The 27,998-nt window shown below is 64.9% G+C and overlaps 1 protein-coding gene across 5 annotated transcripts; it reads right to left on the bottom strand.

Moving 5' to 3' along the window:
• Positions 1-6: 6 nt before the first annotated feature.
• Positions 7-27,855, bottom strand: Arid3a (AT-rich interaction domain 3A). Of its 5 annotated transcripts, none has more exons than XM_047532447.1 (10): positions 27,710-27,855; positions 24,979-25,189; positions 23,792-24,405; positions 22,991-23,309; positions 9,336-9,408; positions 6,935-7,118; positions 6,606-6,853; positions 4,724-5,020; positions 3,390-3,488; positions 7-2,885 (listed from the first exon to the last, which is right to left on the bottom strand). In XM_047532447.1, exons 3-10 carry the CDS (start codon positions 24,172-24,174, stop codon positions 2,707-2,709), a joined length of 1,782 nt encoding a protein of 593 aa, XP_047388403.1. In that variant the 5' UTR covers positions 24,175-24,405; positions 24,979-25,189; positions 27,710-27,855; the 3' UTR covers positions 7-2,706. The 5 variants fall into 5 exon arrangements, with proteins under 5 accessions (XP_047388403.1, XP_047388404.1, XP_047388405.1 ...); XM_047532448.1 differs by lacking the exon at positions 27,710-27,855 and adding an exon at positions 27,552-27,615; XM_047532449.1 differs by lacking the exon at positions 24,979-25,189 and having other exon boundaries at positions 27,710-27,853.
• Between the last annotated feature and the right edge of the window lie 143 nt (positions 27,856-27,998).

Here is a 27,998-nt window from a genome sequence, read left to right as displayed (position 1 = left end):
CAGAAGAGTTTGTCTTGTTTTAATATCTCATCAGCTTTACATGGTTACAATTGTCTTAAATATTTCTGAAGTTTAAATACAATCTGCATAATAATGTTATTATAAAATGTAAACTTTCAGTGTTCTTTTAAATTTCAAAATCACACTTTATTTTTTTGGTCTTTTTATTTATATTTTTATTTTTTTATTTTACTTTTTTTTCCTTTTAATACCTGAATGTTCTGCAAAAACTGAGAGGGACGCAGGCCACCCTGCCCTGGCCGCGGGTGACAGGGGCCCAGCCAGAGGTAGACAGCAGTTTATGGTTTTTTTTTTTTTTTTTTTTTAAGTTTTTCCCCTTTACCTGAGTTCGGGCGTGATCTGCACGCCCTCTGACAAGCCCCAGAGAAGCTGAAATTTTGAACATGAAGAATGAAAGACTGAGTTCATGTTTGCCAAGGAAAAATGCAAAAGTCAAAAACTCAAGGGAAAGACATGAGGGAAGGCAGGCGAAACGGTGGGAGAGCCAACTGCACAGCCGCAGCTCCAGCAGCGACCCAGCGTCCCCCACCCCGCCGCCCATCCCACAGTGCCGAGGACAGCCCTGCCCAGCACTGCGCCTGCCCAAGACCCACAATGCCAGTGGGCAGTGCACACACCCAGGTCCCTCAGGCCTGGATGGGTGGCCCTTTCCATCTGTTTGCACAAGGGGGTGCTGAGCTGTGCCCCAGAAAGACACTCCTTGGAACTCCCACCAGCAGACTGGCCAGGAGACAGGCAGGCTGCTCTGGGCCCACAGCCTCTGCCTGTTGGGACATGGGGTCCCACAGACTCCCATTTCCATGACCAGTCAGGTCCCCGTGTCCTACAATCACTGAGCAGCCGAGGGCCAAATCCCCTGAGTCAGGATCCAGCCTGGTGCAAGGCTGGACCTCCACACACCGCAGTGGGTCCCCACACGCACACAACACATGCACCATCTGAGGGGCTGGTGGAAGTGGCCCTGGCCCCTTCCCGAGCTGCCAGAGGCCAGGGCCAGGGCCAGGGCCAGGCCGGCATGCTGAGTACCTGGGAGACAGCCGGGCCAGTTTTTGGCATCAAAAGTCAGACCTGAGGTAGAAAGAAATGTGCAGTGGACACTGCCCGTACAGGACCCTAGTGTAGGACAAGGGGTTGGAGCCCCCAAGGCAGCTGGCTGCAGAGCCATGGCCAGGAGGCTGAGGGAGGCAGATTTTGGACAGAGTCCAGATGGTTCTTGGAGGGGGGCAAGATTGAGTCCTGGGACAAAAAGACCCCCACTCCCAGGAATGATTGTGCGGCAAAGACGCCTGCCTACAAGGCGCAGCAGGCAGAACCTTCCAGAAGAAAAGCGGAGAAAAGCTCTGGAGGCCCCATCCCTCCTGGAAGGGTGGGGGACATGTTGGAGGCCCTGAGACCTGGGAAGAAAGGGGTTCCCTCCCCAAAGACAGGAGAGGACTTGGGTGGGGCCAGGAGCCCCGTGGGCCAGCCTGGGAGGCCTCAGCTCCTCCCTGCCCATTAGGTCGGGTGCCCCGGGCCCAATTAGCGATCCCAAGCTCACCTGGGCACAGCCTGGTTGCTCCCTGCTACGCTGGCCTCCAGACATGATAGTGAGCTGAGCTCTGGCCCAAAAGTGTTCCCCAAACCCAGGCTGGGGACCATGAGTTTCTGCCCCAGTGGCCATGGCGGAAATGAAGCCCAGCTCTGCCAACACCCACTGACCTGGGTAGGGGGCAAGGTCCTTCAGGGCCTCTGTTTAGTTACCGTCGCTGCAGAACTGCGGGGAACCCCAGCCCCTTGCAAAAGGGGTGAAGAGAAGACAAAGGAAAGATGAGAATGTGGGGGTGCGGTGCTGGGGATCCGTGGCCCCAAATTCCTCACCCTGAGCTGGGCCCGGCTTTACCCCGTTCCCCCACATCGATAGTCCCCAAAAGTAGCCCTTCTAGGCAAGAGTCCAGCGTATTAGTCCCTGAGACAGGAGCCTGGGGGCTGCCACCGTGAAGCCCCCTCCCACGCTCCAGGCCCTTTCTACATCCTGGTTAAGATTCCCAGGTCCCTGAATTGAGGCCCGGCAGCTGGAGCCAGCACCAGAGAGGGTGTTGGGGGAACCCCAAGTGGGCCTCGAACAGCAGGTACGCCACAGGATGGGCGCGAGCAGGAGGGTCCCTGGGAGATACAACGTCATTACGCGGTTGCTGTGTTTGCTTTCAAGTCCGTTTCCCTGAATGAACACAAATATATAGATATATAGATATATAGATATTCCTTTTCCTAAAGTTTGGCCCCCCCAAGAATAAAATAGGATATTTACAAATCCGGAAACCTTTTAAAAACCTATAGTTTGAATGTTGCTATTTCTTAAAAAAAAAAAAAAAAAAGTTTCCAAAGCAACAGGAAAAAAAAAAAATTCAGTGGCTATGGCTCGGGGGTCTCACTCAACGCAGGCGGGCGCGGAGGGCGCAGGTCAGCGGGCTGCGGCGGTCTCCTCCGTGGTCCTCGCGAGCCTCGGTGTCTGAAACCTGAGACAGTCAGTGTTCCTTGGTTCTCCCTGTTTTATTAAATTTGCTTTATATATATATTTATATATGTATATCTCTTTCTTTCCTTTTTGGCGTCGCTGGCTTCCTGGGCCTCGCCCTCCCCGCGCCGCGCTGCGCACCCTCCTGGCGCTCGGGCGGTGGCGGCGGCGGTGGCGGCGGGTGGCGGCGGCTAAGGCGGCGAGGTGTCTGAGGTAGAGGTGGGGGGCGCGGGCAGTCCTGCAGGCCCCGCCTGGCCGCCCGCGCCAGCGCTGGTCCCGCCGGTTCCTCCCCGGCTGCCCGCGGTGCTGCCGCCGCCCTTGCTGGGCGCGGAGGGCGGCGTGGGGGCCGGCGGCTGGGCGAACAGCACTCCTGACGCGGGGCAGAGGAGAGACGTCACGCGGGTCCGCCATTCGGCCGGGCGCGCCTCCCACCCTCCCGGGCTGCGCTGGACCCGCCGCTCCCCACACCGCACTGCGGCCTCTGCCCGCCGCCAGCGTTGGCCAGAGGGGACTGGGGCTGAGGTGCAGCCCGGCAGTTGACGCCTCCATGGCAGGCCCTGCGTTCCCATCTCAAACACCAAAAGGGAAAAAAAGGAGGTTGGGAGCCCAGCACAGTGGTGAGCACCTACTGTCCAGTTGCCCAGGAGGCTGAGGCAGGAAGATCACACCGGCAACAAAGTGAGACCCCCGTCTCCAAAAGAGGCAAGATATTTGAAAAGTCCCCCTCAGGGACCCAGCAACTCGCTCTGTGCCTAGCACAGCACTAGGGACACCACCTTCAGGCCTCCCTTGGGGGACCCTCCCTCTGGGGCAGCCACCTGGAGCTCCCGTGGCCCAGACAGGCAGTGGCCAGGTGGTGTGGGCTGGGACTCACCTGTGTACATGATGCCGTTGATCTCCACGGACATGCTGATACTGTTGCTGCCGTTGGTGCCCGTCAGGTTCACAGCCGATTCCTGGCGGCTCTCAGAGGCTGTGGGGAGAAGAAACCCGTCACGGTGACTGTAAGTACACGGGCAGCGGTGTCCCCGACCCTGTGAGCTTTTCAGAGCTGTGTGCGCCATGCTTGAGCTCCCAATAAGACTGCATTTGTCAAGCAAAAACAAACAGGCAAGAACTGTCCACGGGCGGCCTTTCCCATGATTCCAAGTCTTAGAAGACTCCAAAAGACCAACCAGCTCATTCTTTTACAAACAACTTGATGGATTAATCCATGCGTGGACATAGAGTGGCTTTAGGGCCTCTTTAGGATGACCACAATTCACACCCCTAATATGCCACTGGCCTTCCGTGTCCACGGGTTCTGCACCTGCAGATTCAACAACTGTGGGTGGAAAACAGTGGGAAGAAAAGCACATCTGAGCCAGGCACTTGGGAAGCAGGAAGACGGTGAATTTGAGGCCAACTTCTGCAATTTAGTGAGACCCTGTCTTAAATAATTTTGTTTTTTAAAGGCTGGATATAGCTCAGTGGTCCCTGGATTCCATCTCCAGCGCTAAAAAATTTTTTTGCCTGTACTGAATATAGACAGACTTTTCACACCCTGAGCAATACAGTGTAACAACTATGTACCCAGCATTTACATTGTATCTGGTGTTATAAGTTATCCAGAATCTCAGAGTCGGGAGGTGTGCAGGCTCTCTGCAAACACTGAGCCGTTGGGACGTGGGGCTGAGCAGTTCTGAATCTGGAGCCTGCAGCCCGGGAGCCAGCCCTGTGGGTGCTGCGCTTTATTAGTCTGTGCACTGTGGGTGCTATGCTTTGTTAGTCTGTGCACTTGCACAAGTCCTTGCTGTCAATGCCAGTGGGTGGCACTGGGTCACAGGGCAAGGACAGGTTCTGTTTTAACACGGATTGCCAAATAGTCGTCCCCGCACACTCCCACCAGCAGGACCAAGGGGGCCACGTCCCCACATGCAAGTCAACATCGCTGTGTTAACCTGCAGATCCCCAGCGAGATGGAACCGAACAGCTTTTCACGTGAGTTTACTGAATTTACTGACTCTATCTAGCTGCCCCTTTCCACCACTGGTTTGCCTTTTGTTTCTTTTTTTTGGTGCTGGGGATTGACCCAGGGCCTTGTGCTGCCGGGCCAGCGCTCTACCAGCTGAGCTGTCTCCCCGCCCTGCCTTTCTTATTAAATTGCAGACACTCCATAGACACAGGCTCGGGGCCCTCATGGCACAGGTCTGGGTGCTGGGTCGGTACCTTGGCTGTTGATCCGGATGTTCATGGGCAGCTGTGCCGTCATGGCCAGGAAGTTCTGCTGCAGGGCTCGCTGCATGAGCCGCTGCTGCTCATCAGTCACCAGGGCCATCTTCTTCTCGGGAGGCTCCCCAGATTCCAGCTTCTCTCGAAGCTGCTCCAGGGCGGCTGCCTGGGCTGCCACGGCCGCCTGGGCGGCTGCGGCCTGTACTGCTGCGGCTTGGGCGGCCACCACAGGATGACCTGCCAGGGACACGGGCAGGCGGCCAGGGACCGTGATGGGGATGGCCAAGTCTTCCTCTAGACAGACAGAAGAGGAGTGGGCGGTCAGAAGGGACCTGGCCTTGTGCTGCACCCAAAGCAGGGTGTGGACAGACCTCTACTGATGAGGCGCTCACTCCCTCTCCCAGGAAGACAGACTCGAAGGCAGATTGTCTGCAGGACACCCAGTTGGTGACGCTGCCAGCAGGAACCACAGCAGCTGCTCTGTAGTTGCACTTGGCAGCTTCGCATTCCCACCACACAGACGGTGACAGTGACAACAAACAGCAAGAGCTCGCCAAGTACCCTAAGCACCTTCCAACAACCCGAGGAGGAGACCAGCTCAGCAAGGACAGGGCTCTCCCAGGGCCACAGGGCCGGCAGGGACTCGGCTTCAGAACCATCTGGTGAACACTCCCCTCTCTGTGGCTGAACCGAAGGTCCTTGGAGTTCCCACACAGGGTGCCACTCTGACCCTTGGCATCTCCTCTCAGTGTATCTTCCCAGGCTCCACCTGGGGCTGCCTTTATTTCTGGGTTCTCCACTCCAGACCTTTGTGATCACTGTGTCTTCTGCCTCAGAAAGCTCTTCTGCTCTCATGTCACCCGACATCTGCAGGCCTACTGCTGCCCAGCAGCACAGCTGCGGGCTCTGCCCTGAGCTTGGCCAGGCCGGAACCTCCTATCTCGCTCACCTCAGTCTCCCCTATCCCAGGCACAGGGCCTGGACACAGGTGCTCAGCAGCCACTGTGTGTCCCACTGGGACTTTGAGAGGCTGGGAGGTAGCCAAAGCCTGCAGAAGACTGAATGAGCTAGGGTCAGCCCAGTCCCTCACTCTCGGGCACTGTGAGGACCACGCTGATCCTCAGGATGACCCTGGGCAGGAGGGGGTCCCCAGCCTGTATGGCAGGTGGGAAGTGGGAACTCTGATGGGTGCCCCAGGGCCCCATGGCAGATGTGCTGTTGGCGCCTGTGAGGAAGGACTCAGGCTCGGCAGAAGAGACACCTGTGGACTAGGGGCACCTGCGTGCGTGGGACCCGCCTCGGTATGAGCACTGCGGCCTGCGGTGCGCCCAGCCCGACGACCCCAAAGACCAGCAATCTCCCTGTCTTTCCACATGAGGAAAGCCAGTTCAGAAAGGCACAGCGACCTGCCCAGGGGCATCTAGCAGTAGCTTCAGGGATGGCTTAAGGGTCAAGACAACAGAGGTCCTGTCCCTTTGCATATGTCTGCAGGGACAGTGTCAAGGACGCCCAAGCTCAGGGAAGGACTACAGCGATCAGCTAGCAGTATCTGTCATGGGCAAGGGACTGAGGCTACCGCTGATCGGCTGTGCCTGGATTAGGAGCACGTGGTGCTCCTTGTCCGCCTCAGCATGGACGAGGAAGGCTACGCTCAGCTGGTAACGTCTGCCTTGTGCTTGATGAATAATGTCTGCTTTGGAGAGAACTGGGAAGCATTGACTAGTGATGTCTATGGGCTGGGGTGTGGGTCTGGACAGGTGGACTGTGGCCGTGCCTGTCCTGGGACAGCGTGGCAGGACGGGCAGCCATCATGGTTACCCAGAGACCAGAGGCACCCCCACGTGGCGCCGGCAGAGCCCCAGGCCCCCTCGGCCCCTACCTTTCTTGATCTTGGGGGCTGGGGTGGCAGAGCTGCCATTGGTGCTGGCTGCCAGGCCCAGGGCGGGCACGGGTAGCTTGGGCGAGGACAGTGTGCCGTGGGCTCCGCCGGGCGAGTAGGTGAAGAGCGAGCCCCCGAAGCCCTGGCGCCGGCCCTCCCTGCGGTTGCTGTCGATGGCGGCCTGGAGCTCGCTGGGGCTGCTGAGGCCCCGCCTCTCGCACTCGTAGGGGTACAGGTACTTCATGTACCTGCGGGCAGAGCACAGGCTGGCACTGCTGTGCGGGCACCCCAGGACAGCCCGCCCGCCGCCCTCGCGGTGGCCCACTCACTGGGTCCGCAGGGTGAAGGCGGCGCTGGTGATGGAGGTGGGCAGGTTGAGGCCCTTGGTGATTTCCCGCCAGAGCTTCTTGTTGATGACCTCGACCAGGCCGCCCTTCTCGGTCACCAGCACGTAGAGCGTGAACAGGTCCAGCACCTGCTTGGCCATGATGGGGATCCGGTTCACGGGCGTGCCTGTGGGCGGGCGCGGGAGGCATCAGTGCCCGGCAGCTCCGCCTCTCCAGGCCGGCCACCTCCCGACCTGCCGCCTCATCTCCTCCCCTCTGATGGACGGCAGAGCTGCAGTCTGGGGCGGGCGGAGGAGGCTGGCCAGCCGGTGGCCGTGGAGAGAGGGAGAGGGCTGGCCCAGGGACGGGCCACACGCCCTGCTGGAAGCCCCTGGCCTCACGCTCAGCTTGGCCAGCTCCAGGGCAGGGAAGCCCCTTACACCTCCACCCCGCTGTGGAACAGGGCTGGGCGACTGTCGTCCCCTGCCAGGGCCTGTGGCTGTCCTGCCTCACAGGGTCACTCAGCATGGCACCCAGCAGGCTCTCAGTGACCAGCCAGCCCACTGCAGGCATGACCCCCTTTGAGTGAGGGGCCAGCCCACCCACCCTGGGCACACAGCAGGACTCCATCTTCTGGGCCCCCAGCCTGGCAATCAGAGATCACCTCCCGCCACCCCAGCCATTTCCAGGACTTTCTGAGTCACAAGACCCCACGTGAGACGCTGCACGGGGTGCCTGACTGCCAGCACAGCAACTCGCCAGCGGGAGGCAGGACCCCAGGGTGGAGCCAGCCTGCGCAACTCAGCAAGACCCCGTATCAAAATAAAGAAATCGTAAAAGGGTCAGGGACGGGGCTGAGGGGCAGGCGCTCACCCAGCACCGGTGAGGCCCCATGTTCCATTCCCAGCACCAAAAATACACAAGAAGCAGGGGACGGGGAGAGCCCCTGGGTGCAGGGGGGAACTCAGAGGTACCAGGCCACCCAAACTCCATCTTTCATCCCAAGAGGGAGGCAGGAAGGCAACCTGAGTCTCAGGACTGCGGTAAGGCCCTAGTAAAGACCGAGGCCTGCGAGGCTGCGCCCTGGGGCCCCCTGGCCTGGAGGTTCACGGAAAACCAGGAGCCCTGTGGGCCGGGTGAGGAGGAGCAGGGGAGGTCGCTGAGAGGCTGGGGGTGCAGGCAGGACCCCCTTCACGTCCAGTCCCTACAGAATTCTGAGGGAAATCTGGTGCAGGAAAAGAAAGACTCCTGGTCCTCATGCAGTCCAGAGGAGGCTTGTGAGACACAGGGCGGGCGTCCAGGGCTTGACAGAGCCCAGCCCCAGATCACAAGAGGGAGCGTCCAGGACGAAGACAGGGAGGGGGCTTTGAGGCAGGATCTGAGGGACGCACAGCAGTGTGCTGGGTTTTGCTCTCCAGAGGTGCCTGGCTTGGGGAGAGGGGCACGGCTGGACAAGACCCTCGTGGCCCCATGTGGCCAGGGCTAACCGAAGCCTCTGGGGCCCCTCTCTCGGCTGGCTCACCCCCATTTCCAACCTTCAGGACACCAGCACCAGCCCGCACTGGGGACGGAATGGTGGCTCTGGATCTGGGAGACGGGAGCCCCTGCAGTTTGGGGGACGTGGGCAGGTGTGAGTGAGGCGATAAAGACAGCGGGGACATCTCTCCGGCCACATGGGCACCAGGCCTGGCCTCAGAGGATAAGGCCCGGGGCCCCGCCCAGGGACCACCCTGAGTTCCCAGCCGGCACAGGAGGGGTTAACTCGAGGCCACTGGGAGCGAGGTCTGAGGCTGAGCCCCCTTCTGCCCTTCCGGCAGGGCCTGGCGGCCTGTGTTTACAGAAGCCGAGGCGGGCAGAGGCCCAGACAAAGCCAGTGCTGGACAACGGCCCTGCGCTGGGGGCTGCGGGGGGGCTGCGGGCCTGTCTCTTTCCCTGAACAGCAGGGCAGCCTGGGGGGTTTGGGGGACAGGCCCACTCTGTGGCGGGTACACCCAGGACCCCATTCAGCTGACCAGGGCCTCTCCAGGCTGACGGTCAGGCTCTGGAGGCAGCTGCTGGAGACCCCTGGCCTCCCCCTTCCTGAGCTGGAGCGTGGGGAGCCGGCCCGCCTCTGGTAGGGTCTCGGCCTCCCCACTGGACGCTTGCCCAGACCTGCCTTTGGCTGGTCCCCTCCCAGGCTGTCACCCTCTGTCCTCAGGGCCTAGCTCATGAGGCCTTCCCAGCGGTGTCCAGCCCGGAGGGATCAGGTCCTGGCTGCAGACGTGCTCAGGCTGGTACTCGGGCGTGAGCGAGGTCAGGGCTGCTGGGTCATCGTGGTCAGACCCCAGGGCAGGACCTCTACCCCTCAGACCCCTCCCCGGTCCTGCTCGCGCCCGGCCTCCCGCGGCCCAGGCAGGGGACTTACCGCGCTTCTGCATGAAGGTGAACAGGTCGTCCAGAAACTCCTTCCTCTTGGGGTCCCCGTCAAGCTCATAGAGCTACGAGGGCAGAGGGGTCAGGTTAGTGGGCGCCGGGCGCGGGAGCAGGACCACATCCCCCGGCAGCGTCTGTCCTGGAAGCCCAGGGTCCCTGGTTCTGGGGAGGGGAAGGAGGCACAGGAGCACATGGCCCCAGCTGCCTGGCGAAGCCCCCCAACCTGGGCCCTCGAACAAGAGGACTCCCAGTCCCCAGTCCCGCAGGCCGGCTGAGGCTCAGTCTCGTCCCCGTGTCCCCGATTCCCCTCCCTGCGGACCTCACCCACTGCCCCAGGGCCAGCTCACTTGTCTCTCCCCTGATTACTTCGGCAAAGACCCCATTCCCAACTGGGTCCCTTCCAGGCACCTCCGAGCTCATGGGGAGTCACCGCGATACCACAGGGTGAGGGCCCTTCTGGGGCTGCCCCAAGCGCCACGCGCACCCTGCTCCCCAGAGGCAGCTCTTGTTGGCAGATGGGGAAACTGAGGCATGCACACAGGTGAGGGCAGTCTGGGAACACCGGGGCCTGGTGGCCCAGAGCCCTGCCCTGGGTCTGTCCTGCAGCTTCGCCACCCAGACTGGGTCTGGTGCTCTACCTGCCATGGTCACGGTCAGGGGGGAGCCCACGCTGGGCATCCTCTGGGACACGGGGCCCCCAGCCCCGAGGGCCACCAGCTGGGGTTTTGTGGGTGAGCAGGGGTGTGTGCTGTGCAGGGGGAGCAGGTGGAGACGGCTAGAAAGGCGAGTCTGGGGGCCCGATTTGTGAGGGGCAGAAGCAAACGCCAGGCTTCAAATGACGCTCGGGAACACGCCTGGGACTGCGGGGGCCGTGAAAACCACCACTTAGGCCAAGGCAGGAGAAGCCGTCATTAGGTCCCAAGAGCATGGCCAAAGCACGGTGTTGTCCCCAGGACACCCTGACCACCATTCTGCCAAGCTATACTCTCCGGGCCTCGGTTTCCCCATCTGTACCACAGAGATGAGGGGCCTTCTGGACAGGGGTGGGGGTGCCATGAGCACAGACCTCTGCCCTGGGTGGCCAAGGCCAAGCAGAGGGCCAGCTGCCGGGCCTTTGTCTGCGCCCCACCCTGGCCAGCGCCAGACTGGCCGGCCCACATTCCTGTGCTGATTTATGGTGGCCAGGGAGGCCCATTTCCCTCCAACTGCCTGAGGGGTGCGGGGCCTGCAGGTAGATCTGGCTGGCCACAGCTGGACGGTCCTGTGGACGTGCACAGGCCCACGTGTGGAAGCCTGGCTTCCTCCAGGCTGGCCCTGTCTGGGGTCCTGTCCGCCCTGGTCCCAGCCGAGGACGGAGCAGTCGCCTAACAAACGCTCCAGCGAACCTTGTTTTTTTCTGGCTGCAACGTTGCGGGCAGATCAGAGACTGCTTGAGAGGGCTGCGGGGAGACCCAGGCCCTGCACTGTGTCCCCACAGAGTTCACAGGCCCCCCAACCTCAAGGGGCCTTACCTGGAAAAGGAGCTTCTACAGGAGCCACTGCGTGAGACGGGGTCACGCTGGACTACCGAGGCCCTGACCCAGGCCGCAGGCTGGGGCCCGGGAGTGCTGGGGGTTGCGAGAGGCAGGAAGGGGCCTCCCTGGAGCCTAGGAGGCAGCACAGCCCCACAGGGCCCTGGACCCCAGACTGCAGCCTCCCAAACTGAGAGGGAAGAAACTCCCGTTGCTTTAAGCCCCCTGTGTGTGGTCATTTGCCACGACAGCCCCAGGACACTAGAGGCCCAGCAAACCTCAGGCCCTTCCTGGTCAGGTGGGGGTCTGCCCAGCCCCGTGAGAGGCAAGGCCCCCTTCCTCAGTCTCCCCACTTTCCTTGGAAAGCACACATCAGCTTAGGTGAGTGGCCAAGAGGGCCAGCACACCCCCAGGACGGCAAAGGCCGGCAGACAAGCCCCCTCCCGGGCTCCTGCACCCAGAGACTGCCTGGCCCAGGCGTGGAAGCCGAGGCTCAGGCTGCCCCGGCTCTGGGGGGCTGGCTCTGGGGGGCCGGCAGGCAGACCCCCAAGGAGCTGCGCATTGACTAACGGGACCATGCAGGCCCCCAGCTGCCCATGAGGGAAGCCTCTTCAAAAGGCCATTGACGGGCAGTGAGGCCGGCCCGGCGTTCAGGACTCTGGCCTCTAGTTCCGCCGCCCTGCTGGGTGTATCTGCGCTGGCCGGCCGGCGGGGCCCCAGGGCCACTCTGCTCAGCCATCAGACGCCTCTGGCTGAGGCAGGCTCTGCCCCCTCCAGAGCCCGCAGCCGGGGGGAGCCTGGGCAGAGGCTGGAGCCCCTGGGGGCTGAGGCCGGAGATAAGCAGCACCCGAGGCTGCAGCTGGACCCCGCGGGCCACACCCCAGGCTGCCGGCCGCAGACAAGCCCAAGCCGTCCGCGGAGACCCCTCAAGCCTGCCCCCGGCTGTCCCCCCAGGCACGGCAGGAGGGCGCACGGGGCGAGGTCCCTCCTCTGGCAGCCCCTTCCCGGTCCCTGACAAGCTCCCCGGAACACCAGGGGCTTTGGTCTGTTTTCCCCAAGGTCTAGAATCAAGTCACGTACACAGTGGTTGCTTAATAAATGCTCACTAAATGAACTGGACTGCTCAGCAGTTGGAGTGCTGCAGGTTCTAGGAGCTGGCAGGTGACCCTGAGCCTTCCTGCTCTGCCCCAGGAGGTCCAAAGCTGGAGGGCTAGGCGGAGGCATCCAGCAGGTGCTCACTAACCACAGGACGCCCTGCTCTACTGCCGCCTGGGGATGGGGTGGCCTGCCCTCCTGTCTGGGGTGGCTCTTACTCCCTCCCCATGGCATGGTGGGTCATAATCACCAACAGTGTCCCCAGTGCCACCCACTTCACAGAAGGAGAAACTGAGGCACAGAGGGTAAGGCTGAGCAGTCACCCCCACTGTCAGACCCTTCTCCACTCAGCACCTGAGGGGCCCTTCCCTGCTCTATGGCCCTCCATGGCTCCCATCGGCCTCCCTTCTGCTCCGGCCACATGGGCCTCTCCACTGCTCTTGAGCAAAACGCATGCTCTCAACCGCAGGATCTTGTCACTGGCTATCGTACAGGCTGAAATGAGGTCTCAGATCTCCAGGCTCCCTGCTCCTGCTCCTCAGAGGCAGGCCGCCCACCTCCTGGCCCCTCTGTGGTCTGACCCCTCCTTCTGGGCACTTGCACAAGCTACTCAGATACAGAGTGAGTGCCTGTGAAGAGTGACCAGGTCTCCTCCATCCTGGGTCCCTCGTCCTGGGTGCAAGCAAAGGGGTCCAGGGTGGGTGCTGGACGCTGGAAAGCAGCCCCGGGCCCAGGTGTGGCCTGGGAGGGACGGGAGAGACAGCCCTGCCCGGCAAGCAGGAAGGGTGCTCGAGTTGCTGACCGGGCTGACACCCGGCCACCCCGAAGTGGGCAGGGGCAGGGTTCAGCTGTCACAGGAGGGGACCTCTAGGGAATCTCGATGCTCAGACCCGGCTTGGGACCCCTAGGCCCCCAGGTCTGGGAGGCAGGGGGAAAGGCCAGGGAAAGTCCTGAGACCTACAGAAAATCCACCAAGCAACCAGGGCCAGCCAGGGGCCAGCAGCCCCAGCTCAGTCCCCAGTGGGGCCCCACCTGGGCAGCAGTGCCAGTTCCCAGCCTCCAAGGGGCCCCGGTGGCTCCAAAGCCGGGGGCCACCTGTAAAGAAACCGCCCCACCCAGGGCCCCCGGGGGAGCCTTTGCCCCAGGCGGTGCCTGCTCAGCCCCCTTGCCGGCTCCCCAGAGGCTCCAAAGTCCTTGGGGCCCCACCTTGGGGGCAAGGCCCTGGCTGGGTGGAGAGGACCCCAGGAAGGAGGACCTTCAGGTGGGGGCCGGTCTGGCTCCAAAGACCAATCCCTTCAGCCACCAGACTCAGGAGAACCAAGGAGCAACCACCGACCCGGCTCAGCAGCTGGCTGGGCCCCGCCCAGTCTCTCAGAAAGAGGGCTACCTGCAAAGAGGCTCGTTCCGGGCCAGAGGCCCAGAGCGGAGGCAGGAGAGGGAAGATCTTTACACGTGGCTTGCGGGACAGCAAAGCTCGTTGCCCACTCAGGCCAGAGACTGCTTGCGAAGGCTCAGGAAAAACAAGGACAAAAGTCAAATCAGATTTGACTCAGCAGCTGCGCCTGGGCTGCGCCAGGTGCCTCAGACACCCTCGGGCCAGGGCCCTGGAGCCACGCAGGAAGCTCGGCGGCCCGGGGGCACCCGAACCAAGCAGGCAGTCTCTGCAGAGAGCCGCTCGCTTCTCAGGGAATGTACTGGAACCCACTGGACAAGACCTGGTGGCCTGCATTCAGGGCTGCCACCTCCACCCGCCTCCCGGGCAGGCAGCCCTCTGCGACCCCAGGGGCCTGGGCGCCAAGGGCAGCCCAGACCACGGTGAGAGGTGGCAGGCACTGCAGAGAGCCCCACGCCCTGGCACCCACTCCACTCAGGGAAACCGAGGCAGGGGCTGGGTGTCTGGCAGTTCCCGCACCCGTGGAGGATGTGGCCAGGGGACACTTCTTCACAGACCCTGAGGCCCACAAAAGGCAAAGCCAGAGGCCCAAGCCCAGCCAGGCAGATGCCCAGGAGGAGCGGGGGCTCAGGCGGGCGCGGGGCCAGGACCCGGCTCCTCCCGTCTGCTCTCTGGACCTCCGGAAGCGGCGCTGCAGCTCCCCCCAGCTCTGCAGAGCAAGAGGCCGCGGGTCCAGCTCCAGGCCTGGCCGGGACCTGGGGATTTCGAGTCTGAGGGCTCCTTCCCGTTTCGGAAACTCCCAGGAGGAAGAGGGGGACCGTGGGGGCCGCAGCCGAGGGGCCGCTGGCCACGGGCTGTGCCGGGACCGTGAAGGGCCTGTCTGCAGTCACGTGGGAGCAGCCGTGTGTCGAGACCAGGCCGATGCCAGGGACACAGCGTGTCCGAGACAGACCCAGGGCCCTGTGCGGGGAGCCCAGGCCGCAGGGGAGCCCAGAGTCAAACCAGGGCCACCGGGAACTCGGCTGGGGCCGGGGGTCTGCAGACAAACAGGACACCGAGGAACAGGGACAGCAGGGTCTCCCGCTGCCTGGCAAGCAGGGCCCTAACTGACGTCTGCCGGGTGAGCTCAGGGCCTACCCGCCCTCTGGGTCTGCCTGGCCACAGGTCTGCCTCTGGATGCACCTGCCCAACAGGGGCGTCCCCGCCCGGCCTGGGCCAAGCGCCCTCTGGCTTCCCGTCAGCTCTGCGTGCACAGGGGCCTCCTCAGGCTTGCAGGAAATTGGGGAAGTGATTCTGGGCAGGGCAGAAACATCTGGCTGCCCACCACCCCCACCGGCCCTGCGGCCCCTGTGAATACACACAACGCCCCACCCACGAGGCAGATATTAATAGAGCTCCTGAAATGACCAAGCTGCCCGACACGTGGAGACTGGATCTTGGGTCACACAGTCCTGGGGCAGTGTACTGACCCCAGGCACCTCTCTCTCCTCTGGTCATCTTGTCTGTCTGTGATCAGAGGCCACCTTGGACCCTCAGTCTCCTCATCTGTGAAGGGGCAGAGTGTGCACCTGGGACACCCAAGTGGGAGATGAGGGATGGAGGAGGGAGCGGGACACTCTGGAAAGAGTTGGGCAGGACAGGGCGCATGGCCAGCTCACTCCACAGCGGGGGAGACAGGCCCACGGGCGGGTGGTGGCGGGGGCATCACTGAGGATGCAGCTGGATGGCGGGGCTCCAGACGCTTCCAGGAAGACTGCAGAGGAGGACGGCCGTTGTCCCCTGGCTGGGGGCCAGGGAAGCCCCGCGGCAGCCCTGAGCAGCCCCTCGGCCGCGGGCTCCCTCCTGCAGATGCAGACACACAGGCACACGAACCCGAGACCCTGCTCCCTGGGGACTGCACCCTGCCCGGGCCACAGTGGGGCACCCCAAGCCCGCGGCGGTGCTCCAAGGAGTCGGAAAGACAAACCCCAGAACCGCCCTCTTCCAAGCTGCTTCTGGGACATTCTGCACAGGGGTCCTGGGCCCCCAAGACCTGCAGCCCGACCCACACACCTCCGGCTCCCGCGGGGCTGCAGGGACCTGCCCCCAGCCTGCTTCCCTGGGTGTGGGCCCTGGAGCTTCTGCGGGGTCCAAGCCGTTGCTCCACATGCATGAGGCCCGGGCCCCCACCAGCACCCCCAGGAGCCTGTCCAGAGGGACACGGTCCACTTCCCTCAGATGAAACCTGGACAATCCCACAAGGCACCAGAAGGGACCGCCTAGTGGCTAGAGCTGTTCCCAAATGTGGCTCCCGGCCACCAGCCAGGCCCCCCAGGCAGGCGCGAGGCGACGAGTGCTGACCCAGGGCAGGAAGGAAGGGGGCCTGAGGGCCTGGCCTGGGGTCCCGCAGGGCACTTCTGGACAGCTCTCACCAGGTCCCAGGTGAAGGGAGCCACCCAGGGTGCTGCCCACCCACCCCCAGGGGCGAGACGTCACAGGGAGGCAGAGGACAGAAACGAGACACAGTGGCCACTGGGCACGGGCTGGTGCCACTCCGCACTGCCCTGCTCTGCAGGAGTTGTGACGACGGACAGTTGGGAAGTGGCAATTACCCAGAGTGATCATGACAAACGACAGCAGCCAGCAGTCCTCCTAATGCCACCCTGTTTTACAGCTGGGGACACAGAGGCCCCGAAGGAGGACGCGAAGGTCGGCTGGCCCAGGCCAGGGCACAACTGGGATTGGTGCCTGGCTCAGCTGTCCACGCCTGACCGTGGCTAGCACCTAAGAGGTACATGACCCCAGAGGTGCCCTCAGTCTGGCTTCTCTGTCCCCCTCATGTCACTGGGCACTAGGACAAGTTGAAGAGGACAAGGAAGGACAGCCCAGTGGCCAGGCAGGGCCCATGGAAGGGCAAGGAGATGGCGGGCCACCCACCTGCAGCCACCTGCCAAGAAAATGGCAGGGCGGAGGGACCGTGGGTGACGTGGGGCCTGCAAGGCCATGGCAGCCGTGCCCCGGACCCCCCCAGGGAACCCCAGGGCCCAGTCTGAGACTCCAGAGGACTCCCTGGAACGCCCAGGACTGGGCAGAGCAGGGGAAGGGCGGCCGGGCCCAGGGCAGGGCCAGGGACCCGGCTGCTCAGAAGCCCAGGTGGAAGCTGGGCGCCCCAGGCAGGGCCCCACAGCCCACAGATGGCCAGCCAGGAAACACCGGGCAGCACGCGGCCACTCAGACGCAGGGCCCCGCCCGTCCACCCAGACAGAGGCACACCCAGGGAGGTGGTGGCGAGACAGGCCGCGCTCCGCCCGGCTGGACGTGGCCCCGTGGAGGCGGCTCTCCTGCCTGGGCATTCACAGACGCGTCCCCAGTGTGGTCGGCCCTAGGGACCCGATGACGCTGTGGAAGGACGGTGCTCAGACCCACACAGGTGCCGGACGCAGTGCCCAGCAGCTCTGCCCTGGCCCTCCCTGGAGGCCTCCGGCAGCAGTGCCCCAGGTGCGCGGGGCCCGCCTCACCCCGGCCAGGCTCCTGGGCACCTGTGGCTGCCAGGCCCCTCCAAGCCTTCGTGACAAGTGACCACGACCTGGGCTCCTCTCCCATCCCGGGGCAGCGCCAGACCCGCTGAGTGTGGGCCCTCGCTCCCACGAGGCCTCCTTTCTGCCTCCCCCACATTGGGGACCCAGGGACCCTGGCTGGTGGCCACGTCACCCACCTGCCCCCCGATCCCTCTCTCGTAAGGACCCTGCCACCCTGCGGCAGGACCACTCTGCACCTGCACCTTATCATGCACGTCCAAGAGACCCTGTTTCCAGATGAGGCCCACTCTGAGGTTCCAGGAGGACGTCGATGTGGAGGACTGTCCACCTAGGACAACTTCCTCCTGTCTAGCATCTGTGAGAGTGGGAGGCAGAGGAGTGTCCACTCTGACTGGGCAGCACGGCCTGCAGGGGCAGAGGGAGGCGCCAGCCCCACCTGCTCCCTGCCATCTCTCGCGGCCACACAGACCCTGGCCCAGCCCTGGACAGGGGACGAGGCCACGGCCCGGCGCCCTCAGTGCTCAGAGATTAGTTACTATTTAACACTGTGACCCCGCTTGTCCTGTGGCCTGCACAGCCGAGCAAGCAGAGGAGGGGCGGGCCGCCCCCGGCCCCGCGTGCCCACCCACCAGGCCGGCACCCCCGGCCCCTGACAAGCTGGCGGCTGGACGGGGCCTGGCCAAGGCATCACAGCCATAAATGGGGTCACTGGGCAGCTGCAGGTTCAGGGACCACCCTCGCAGTCCAGTGGCTGCTTTGGGCGGCTTCTAGGGCCATGTGGCCTGGGGTCCCAGACCAAGAGGCGGAGAATTTAGGGCCAAAGGGTCTCAGAAATCCATCTTGGAGGCGGAGGCAGCAGCACTGCGAGTTCAAAGCCAGCCTCGGCGACACGGAGGCCCGGCCTCCAAGTCAAAGGCAGGAAGGGCCGGGACGGGCTCGGACCAGCACCCGGGAAAAGGAAGCAGCCGCGGCGGCTTCGAGGCCGGGCGGACCAGCCCGCAGCCGGCCCGCAGCACAGGGCAGTCCCCAACAGGCCTGTCCACGCCCCAGGGGTCGCTGGAGCTGTGTCAGCAACAGGGGCTCCGACGTGCGCTGGCGGGGCAGCCGTGGACACACCCGTCCAGCCGGCCGGAACCCGGGCCGGGCCCAGCTGGACGCTCCATGTGGGCAGGAGCAGAAGGGCCACAGGCCCAGTGTGACTCCGCTCCTCAGGCCATCGGTGGTGGGCACACCCACACCCAGACGCACACCCAAGGGCCCGAGCCATGCCAGGCGGCCACACAGACTGCCCGTCAGGGCAGGCGGGCAGGCACCCCACGTCTGGCACACGCCCGAGACCCACCAAGCCAGCACACTCAGGGTGGTGGGGGACGGCCTAGGGAGGCTCAGGTCGCCCGCCATGTCCACTGCCCGCCGGGCACCGCTCCCTCAGCGCCCGCGTGTGTTATTAGAAAGCGTGGGGTGGGGTGGGGCCGGGCGCTTGGCAGCGGCCACAGCACAGGGAGCCAGACCTCGGCAGTGACCCTGTGGCGGTGACCCGGTGGCCGGGTGGTGGCTCAGGGGCAGATAAGGTGCTTCCGGCTGAGTCAGTGCGGTTCCCAGGGCTGGCACGGGCCGGGGCACAGTGCCAGGGGCTGGCGGGCGGGCACCCTCCCAGTACCCGCCACAGCCTGGCTGGCTCTGTGCCAGCAGCCACAGCAGCTTTGATGAGGCAGGCACTGCCCGCTGAGGGGCTCCCTGGCACCCGCCCCCTGGGCTCCTGGAGCCTGGGAGACGTGGGCGCAGGGCGGGCGCAGGGCTGGCTCAGTCTGCTGGGAGCCACGCCCTGGTCACGCCAGACCCTGACCAGCACCCAGCCCAGCCCCCAGGCCTCTCCAGCAGTCCTCCCCTGGGAAACTCCCATGTCCGCCCACATGCTGCTGCAGGGGGCCTCCCCTGCTGCTGCTGACCATGGACTCCGCTCTGTCCCCGCACAGGCCTCCGTGCCCTTCCCAGGGCGAATCCCACACAGACGCCCCCGAGCCCGGCTCTGGTTTGCCCCCCCTTCCTCTCCACCTCACCTCCAGCCACTGGCCCCAGAAGCAGGCCCTGCCCTGCTCTGTCATGCTGGGAAGCTCCAACGCCCTGTCCTCCAGCCCAGCCCTAGCCCCCAGGCCGTGTCCAGCTCCTTCCATCCTGGGGTCTCCTGTCTGCCTGCCTCTCAGTCTGTACCAACTGCCCTAGCAACTCTCCTGAGCCCAGAGAGGCTCGTGCAGTCCAGTCGGACAGCGATCAGCAGGGGCAGCATGCCCACGTGCTGGTGTCCAGTCCCACAAGAAGGTAGTTCACTGCAGCCAGCAGCTTGGGACCCGAGAGCAGCAGCAACCAGGCTCAGCATGGGTGGAGGTTTGGCCCCAGGTCCTGCCTCAGACACAGGTCGGCATCCGGGTGAGAGGGCAGCAGAGGCCCAGAAGGTCAGGGCCTCAAGCCTCCAAGGGAAAGTTACATCTTTCCCTTTAAGAATGCTGTGGGGCCAGGCACCGTGCTGCACACCTGTAATCCCAGGGGCTCGGGAGGCTGAGGCAGGAGCACGGGAAGTTCAAGGCCAGACTCAGCAAAAGCAAGGCGCCAAGCAACTCAGCGAGACCCCAGCTCTAACGAAACCCCACACGGGGCAGGGAGGGCCCAGTGGCAGGGCGCCTGGGTCCAGGTCCAGGATCAGTGCGTGTCTCCTATCACGTCCACAACCTCTCGACGAGCTGGATGCCAGGTGGGACCACAGGGCTGCCTCCTGCCGAGGTCCCAGCAACAGTTTCCGATCCCAGCTGCTCGGGCCCGTGGCCCAGCCAGGGTGTGGGGCAAAGGAGGTGAGGCTGGGACTCAAACGGGTCACGGCACCCCTGGGGCCGGGCCCACCCGGCGGTCCAGCTCTCTGCTCCAGGGAGAGTCCGGGGTCGGGTCCCGAGGCCTGGACATGAGGGTGACCTCTGCCTGGCTCACTGCCTCGAGTCAGACAAAAACCAAGTGTGGGAGGCTGCTGGCCTCTGAGACCCACAGACGCTCCTGCGCGCTGTCCTACCAGCTGGAGCCACTCTGCTGGCCCCTGGCAAGCCCTCCCGGCGGACCCTGGACAAGTGCCAGGCTGGCCCTCCCCGGGTCTGCCCACTCGGGGCTCACTGCTGTTCCTGAGATGGCAGCGAGGTGGCCCCCAGTACCTCGGGGCCAGGGCGCACAGTGCCGGCATTTCCGAGTCCACCCGCGTGGACGGCGAGCAGGCAAGAGAAGCCCAACACTTACTGCAGATCCACAGGGACACGCCGCACCACCCTGCCAGGGCGGCCAGAACCCGAAGGCAGGGATGGCGAGCAACGCACACGCGTCCCCTCGAAAGCCCACAGGCACCACCAGGCCAAGGGGTGGACCAGCCCCGGTCCACTGGATGAAGGATACTGCCCATCCACACAGAGCATCCCCGGCCAGGGCCACGTGTGTGACCTGGGGACAGGGGAGTCCAGAGGCACACGTGGACTCACGGGTGCAGGGCTGGGCGGCAGTGAGAGGGGACGAGGCGCATTCTGTGGGTGACGGAGCGCATGGTGCCCACGCAGGCGAGAGCTGCATTTCCCACGAAGCTGTTTGTTTGGACCTGATTCAGTGCCCGCCGGAGTCGTCGAGGAAAGGTTCAATCCCTGAAGCGGCCAAGGATCTGGGCCGAGAGTCTGCCAGCGTAAAATGGCCACGAGGGTGACCGGAAGCCACCCCACGTGCGTCCAGTGCCGAGGGACGGAGACCCCACTCTCAGCCTGTGATGCAGCCTGATCCGCAGCAGCTCTAGGCCAGCCGGCCTCCCTCGGGCCCGTCCTCAAGGACCTGCCCTCCGCAGCCGGGCTGGCCCCCGGAACCCCAGAGGACCTGCAGCTGTCGAGGATCCCAGCCGGAGTCAGCCCCGGGACCCGCCAAGATCCAGGGGAAGAGGCAGGGCTGGTGCCAAGCGGCGGCCGGCCGGCCAGGGCTGCCACGTGCCAGGAAGGCAGTGGGGCGGGCGCCAGAGTCAACACGGCCCGGCGGGGCCCTGACATCTGCCGGGCCGGCTGGGCCGTGGCCACTGTTGACTTCAGCTGCGCAGGTGCCCAGCAGCCAGAGCAGGAGGCAGTGCCAGCCCCTGGGCCTGCCACAGATGGGCAGAGGGCGAGGTCCCAAGACCGCAGGGCCACCCTGTCTGCCACAGCACCCTCCAATTCCATATCCCACAAGAGCGAGCCAGGCTGTGTGGCTCCTGGCCCTTAGTTCTACCTCAGGGCCTCTGCACGGCTGCCTCTGCCTGGGACCTCTCGTGCACACGCCCAGTTCCTCCTTGCCACACCAGGCTCAGCCCAGGTGTCACCCCCGAGGGCCAGCACTACCAGGAGCGGTCCCACCCGCACCACTTTGGTGCCTATGGACTTTCACTGAGCACTTCCACCTGAACACGAGCCCCTGAGGACAGTCACCAGGGGACCTACGCGTGTGACAGGCACCCAACAAACCAAGGGCCTGAGAGGCTGAGGGTCCATCCTCCTCAGGCCTGGTGTCCCCTTCACGGCTCTGGTGCAGAAAAGCCCCCAGTAGACCCTACCTTGGGGGCAGCTTTGACCCCAACCTGGGGGACGTCCCCAAGGCAAGCTGGACAATGGCTCGGGTGGTCAGCCTCTGCTTCTAACTCGCTGAGGGCTCTGGGGTCAAGGAGACGACCTTCAACTCACTGCCCCCTTCACAGGGCAGCCTGGCCACTCAAACCTCCCCTTCAGCACAGAGCCTGGAGCCTGGGGCCTGTGGCCACCCAGGCGGCACATGGGGGTCCCGCAGGCCCTGGGGACATCTCGCCCCATAGGCTGACAGGGCCCCGCAGCGAGACCTGGAGGGGTGGAGGTACCTGACCTGGGCACCTGGCCTGGGCCTGGAGCACCTGGAGACCCTCCCTCAGTTCTCTGCAGACTATCCCTGCCCTGGGGGAGGGAAACTGAGGCACAACGGCGGGGGGCAACCAGGGGCCAGCTGACCTCCTGGGAGCACAGGGGAAGCCCTGTCCCAAGGGCACTATGTGGCAGGAACCTCCCCTCTGGCCAGACCCTGAGGGCCCCTGAGCAGCAACAGCCAGGCACGGGTGGGGTGTGGTCCACCCAGGAGCAGGGACAGGTCAAGAGCCCGAGGGCAGGGAACCCGCCCGGCCCTGGACTCCTGGCAGCACCCTCCCTGGCCTGCGATCCTGAGCCACCCAGGAGCTCCAGCCCCACCTCCCTGGGCCCTCCTCTGGCCCAGACAGCCACTGTCCAGCTCTCCGATCATCTGCCGGCTTCCTGACCACCACTCCTGCCTTGGGGGGCTGTCAGGTGGGGCTGCCCTCTCCCGCCAAGCGCTGGCCACGTGGCACTTGTGACGGGGGAGCCCACCCCTCCACAGGTCTCGCGCGCCACCCTCTGGGAGGCCCACGCTCCAGGCAGGCTGCCCGGGCCTGGGGGTGCGAGGCCGCCTCCCGGGCCCGGGTTCCCAGCGGCCACACCCGGAGGTCGGGGCAAGGCCCAGCTGGCCGAGGGCCGGAATGCAAGCCCGGCCGCAGCCCTGCCGCCATCTGGTTTCCATCTGCCCAGCCCAGCGTGGCCGACTTCAAAGGCTCCCCGCCAGGCCACTTCCTCCGGCCCCGCCGCCTTCGGGGAAGGGCCAGGCGGCCTGCTTCCTCCACCCCTCCCAGGGCCCCGGAAGCTTCCCTGGCGTCCGTGAGACCCCCGCACCAGCTCAGCCCCAGGCCTGGCCGTCCACCACGGCACCCAGGGCAGCCAACAGAGACCCTCCTGGCCCAGCCAGCTCTCGACAGACGGGCTTCCTGTGACACCCGTCCCGTCTGGGTCATCCGCAGTGCCCACTGCTGGCAGAGGCTGCCCACCTCGTCCAGCTGCCCCTGGCCTTGCTGGGCCCCTGGGGCCAGTCTGTCCTGAAGAGGTTCCGGACAGCTGTCCACACCTAGTGCCCCTCAGCGCTGGCCCCACCACCCCGCCAGCGGAGGAATCTGGGCTGTGGTGCCCACAGGAAACTCGGAGCCAGGACCTGGCCGTGGTGCCATGGCCGGCCAAAGGCCAGCGGCGTCCCCCGCGCCCGCGCTTGGCGCACAGCCCACCTGCTTGAACTGCTCCTCGTAGGTCCAATCCCCAGGGTCCGGCGGCGGCTGCAGCTGGGGCCCCAAGTGGGCGGCCCCTCCGGGGTGGGCTGGGCCCGGTCCCTGTCGCTCAGGCCCGCCCAGCGCCCTGGGAGCAGTGTCCCCGCGGAAGGCCTGGGCCGGCTGGGCCTTGTGTGGAAAGAGGCCGGCAGAGCCGGGGCCCCCGGGGCCTGGGGGGCCCAGCCCCTCGTCCTCCTCGTCCCCCTCGTCCTCGTAGTCATCCTCGTCCTCGTCCTCGTCCGCCAATTCTTCCTCCAGTTCCTCCTCCCACTTGGGTTTCCTGGCGAGGACGGGGCACAGGACACAGGTCAGAGGGCAGCTGCCAGCCTTGGCCGCCCTCTGCACGTGGCACCCAGCCCGCGGCCCTGGGGATGCAGGTCAGGCTCCCAGCACTCTGCCTGCTTTTCCCGGGTCCCTGCAGCCCCTGCTCCTCACAGGGACTCTGGACAGCTGTGGCTCCCTGAGACCACCAGGGTCTGAGACCCACCTCCCCGCTGGGCCTGGGCCCGCACAGACCCGGGAATGTGCTCCGCACGGCTGTCCCGGCTGCGGGTTTTATCTGCCCCACCTGGACCCTCAGTCACACTGGACGCACGTCAAGAGTCCAGCAGCCACCCTGCCGGTGCACACCCCTAGGATCCACGGCCGAGGAGGACCATGGTGGCTCCTTGGCAGCTGCCCCCGGTACAGGCGTGTGCTGGACCACCCCTGGCTCATGGGTGGGGCCCGACGATGCCCACCGCCCCCCAGACCCCGACTCACAGGTCCTCATCCGAGCCCAGGTCCTCCACGTGCACCGCTCCCTCGGGGTGTCGCGAGCCTTCCCGGCCCTGCCCGGGCAGGGTGGGGGAGCCCGGGGCCCCCTCCTGGGCAGAGTCCTCGTCCTCGGAGCCTGGGGGCCCGTCCTCAGAACCGCTGGGGCTGGGTGGATGTCCCAGGCCTGCTGCAGCAGCACGCATGGCGGCCAGCGCGGCCATCTGGGCCCGCTGCACGTGGGCGCTCTCGGGCTCTCTGTCCTCGTCGGGGGGGGCCCGGGCCCGGGCCAGGGGTGTGGCGGGGGGCTCAGGTGGGGGCTGCTGCCGGGCCTCCAGCTCTTGGCGCGCCCGCCGCTGCAACAGAGTCTCCATCACGGCCTGCAGCTTCATGGCCCTGCGGGCCGGGCCGCCGCCACCCCGGGCACCAGGGGCGGGGGGCGGGGAGGGGGCCCGGCCACACTGCAGCGTGGGGGCCTCGGGGGAGCCGGGGCAGTGCAGGGTGGCGGGGGGAGCGGGGGCGGGCGCCGGCTCAGGCTGAAGGCTGGTGGGGCATGCCAGTGGTGGGCGGGGGGCTCCCGGCTGGGAAGGCGGCAACGGGTTCGTTCACGTGTGTGCAGAAACCTGCGGGTCAGTGGGACAGGGTGAGACCGCGCCTGAGCTCCTCTGGCCCCATTCTTCCCAAGAACCTCACACCTGCTCTCACCAGGAGGCAACCCTGGTGGCCTCCCCACAGAGGAGGGGTCCCGGCCATCTCCCTGTCTACCCTCCCGCAGCCTTGGCTAGTGGGGTCACCAGCACTGGACCCCAGGAGTCTCAGGGCCCCTTCCTGTCTGGGCCACAAGAAACACACTGTCCCCAGCTGTGTCTACCAGGAGACCTGGGTTATTGCTTCATAAGCAGAGCAGAGGGGACCAGGCATTCCTGGCCTCTGATTGGCTATAACCAGCTCCAGACCCCAGAGTCCAGGCAGGTTCTGGGTTCTGGTTCTGAGTTCCAGGTGCTGCCCACACCCAGAGGAGCCCCAGTACTCCCTTCTCAGATTAACAGACAATGGCTGGCCCAGAAGGAGTCCCTGCTGTCCAGGAGCCTGGCCAGTCCTGCCCTGCCGGTTCCCATGGCCTCCCCATCCAGCACCCGGCCCCAGGCCCCAGGGCCTCAGTCTCTCCCCGAGAACCATGCGGCAACAGTGCCCACCTTGTTCACTATGCTCAAGGGGGTACCAAATCAGTCATGATCATAAAGGTGGGCACACATGGGGCCACACAGGTGCCAGGAAAGGAGGAGCCAGGAGGTCCGTGTTACAGACAAGGGAAGCCGGGGCGCAGCAGCGCTGTGCTGGAGGACCCAGGGAGGGGTCTGCACCTGTGTCCAGGTGACTCAGTCTTCCCTCCCGGGCCCATGCTCCCTGCAGAGGAAAGCGGTCTGGAGTTCCTAGTCCTTGGGGGCCCCACGTGGGCAAATGTTCCAGAATGCAAAGCACCTGCCCAGCCCCTCCACCAGGGGTCCTGTTCACCCTCCACCAACTCTTAATTGTGAGGGTTCCAGCAGGGATGTCCCAGGACCTGGCAGGGATGAGCGCCAGGACCCAGGTCCCACCTTGGCCCCCCACCCAAGCCCAGGCCACACCCCACCCGCCCAAGCCGCCAATAAAACATCAGGCAGAACCCAACAGGCCCTGATGGTGCATCACTGGAATGGGGCGGGGGCTAAGTTCCAACCTCCCTCATGACAGAGGGTCCAGAAGGACACCCCAACCCCAACCTGGCGAAGATCCTCCGGGCTCACACACAGCTCTGGGGCAGGCAGGGCTCACTGCAGGTGAGGCCAGGGGCAGCCTCCAGACCAGCAGGGGCTCCCAGCAGCTGGCTGCCTTCTGAGCTGCTACCACCCGGAGGGGACTCTTGTAGTGTAGACCCTCCAGCCTCCTCAGCCATGGAGGAGTCCAGAGCCCCTCCTCAGGCACCCTGTACTCAGATCCCTGGGATTCCCACAGAGGGGAAAAAAGGCAGGGGGGGTGCATGGAAAAGTGGGGTGAACACAATCCCTTCTGCCCCTTGAGGGCAGGGGTCCCAGGTCATAAGGACCTTCTCTGAGGCCATGCACTGGAGAAACCACCAAAGCCTGGTCTTCCAGAGGCAGCAATTGCACACCCAGCCCCCCAGCCCCAGGCCTGCTGGTCACCCCCTGCCCGACCCAAGAAGTGCTGAGGGGACATTTCTGACCCTGTCTGGTCTGGTCCCTCACCCTTCCCCCACCCTCCACAACTTCAGGAGGAGCCCCTCCCCACGGAAACGCTCCAGGAGACGCCCCCTCTTTGGGGGGGGCAGAAGGAAGAGGCCAGAGGAAGCCACTCCTCCCCATCACCCCCCCCTCCGCAGGCCTCCTGGGTTTAATGACCCTTCCGGGTCGCCGGGTGGGGGAGGGGAGCAGGAGAGGCCTCCACGCTGGGGCCTGTGGAGGGGGCAGGTGGGAACCCCGGAGCGCCCCCCCCCCCCCCCGAGCCAGGCCTGGGTCCCCTGATCCGCTCCATTAACCCTACACTGGTGACGCCCACCCCTGCAGACCCCTCCCCCAGGAGCCCTTTGTCCTCGGCCCCCACCCCCACTTTATGACAGACCCACGGACAGACATTCCTAGGCGGGGACGGGGTGCAGGGTGGTCGCAGGGACCTGGCGGGGTGGGGGCGGGGATCGACTAGGGACCACACCCTCCCCCCATGCGTCGGGAGCGAGGTCACCCGCTCCGCCGGGGCTTGCAAAACACGGTTATTTAAAGAGTTGTGCAAGGCCGGGGCCCGCGGGTGGCGAAAGGGGCCCCTCACTCTACAGAGGGAAGAGGAGGGGGGGAGGGGCAGAAAGCTGGGGAAGGGGCTGAGAACGTGGGGAGGGGGACAGAGGAAGTGAAAAAAGCAAAACCGAAGAAGACTACAAAAACCCCGATCTGGATTTCAAAGGCTTCTTGGAAAGCGACCGATTTGCATGGGGGGGGGGGGTACGCTTGCGGCCCGAGCGGCTAAAAACGGAAGATATTTGACAAACCCGCCGCCGGCCGGCGCGAACGTTGGAGTTGACACACACACGCGCGCCCCGCGCTTCCTGCGCCCGCTTTTGTGTCTGGGGTGCACTGTAACTAGGGAGGGGGCTCTTCCCTAGGACCCCTGCCGGGGCGGACTCGGGCTGAGCCCACTCCCGGGAACAGGGACCTGTCTGCACGGGAGCGGACACTTTATAAGTAAAAGTGCTAGGCTGGGGAGGGTCGCTGGGAACTCTCAGGGCTCGTAAACACACAGCGGTTCCGAGTAAGAAAAATGAAATAAAACCCCCAGCGCAGCGCCCAGAGCGCGCGGAGCCCATTTCCTTCCGCCAGGTCCAGGGGAGCGCGCACTCACGACCCTCCATGGCCCGGCGCACCCCTGTTTGGACACGAGCAGGAATTTCACCCAGTTTGGTCTCCAAGTCCGACGCAGGGGCAAAAGCCCAAACCGAGACCAGCTAGGGTCGTCCGCCCAGTCCTGGACTCTCACTCGCGCCTCTACCTAACTTTGGGAACCCCTCCTAGGTTTCCACCGCACAGATCGCGGCCGGAGGCCAGAACCCGCGCTGCAAAAGGCCTTACCGCGCGGGGCGGCTCGGGGGGCGCATGCCCGCGGCCCGGCGTCCGGCCTGCCCGGCCCCGCCCGACCTCCCCAGCCTCCCCGGCCTCCCGGGCGCCGGTGCGCATAGCTGGCTCCCGACCGCCCGCGGGGCTTGTGCCGCGCGCCTACTCACCGACTCTCCAGCAGCGTCCGCGTCTACACCCCCATCCGCCCGGATTGGTACGAGGCTCCCGGCGCGCGGCCGGCCCCCCGCCCCGCCCCTCCCCCACCCGGCTCTCACCGCCCCGCAGACAAATCACCGGGTGACAAATCGCTCTCAGATGCAAATACCTCGCCGGTGATTCAGCGCCGCGGCCCGGGACGCAGGAGGGGTCTCGCGAGGCCCCCTCCCCCTTCCCCGGACGCCCCCCAGCCCTCCTCGCCTAGTCCAACGATTCACAACTAGCCTAGGGGGGTTGGGGAGGGGGAGAGAGCGGACGGAAATTTTCTGGTCCCGGCCCCTTTAAATGATAATAAATAATAAAAGGGAAGGGGAACGGCGCCGCGGGAGCCCCGCCCCCTGCCTAGGGACGGTGGGCAAAGTGCGAGCCGCGGCCCGGAGCGCAGAGGGTGCTGAGGG

Source organism: Sciurus carolinensis, chromosome 17, assembly GCF_902686445.1.
Source record: "Sciurus carolinensis chromosome 17, mSciCar1.2, whole genome shotgun sequence".
Classification (NCBI taxonomy): domain Eukaryota; kingdom Metazoa; phylum Chordata; class Mammalia; order Rodentia; family Sciuridae; genus Sciurus; species Sciurus carolinensis.
Note: the sequence above shows the minus strand (reverse complement) of the source record. Positions and strands in the feature narration are given on the sequence as shown.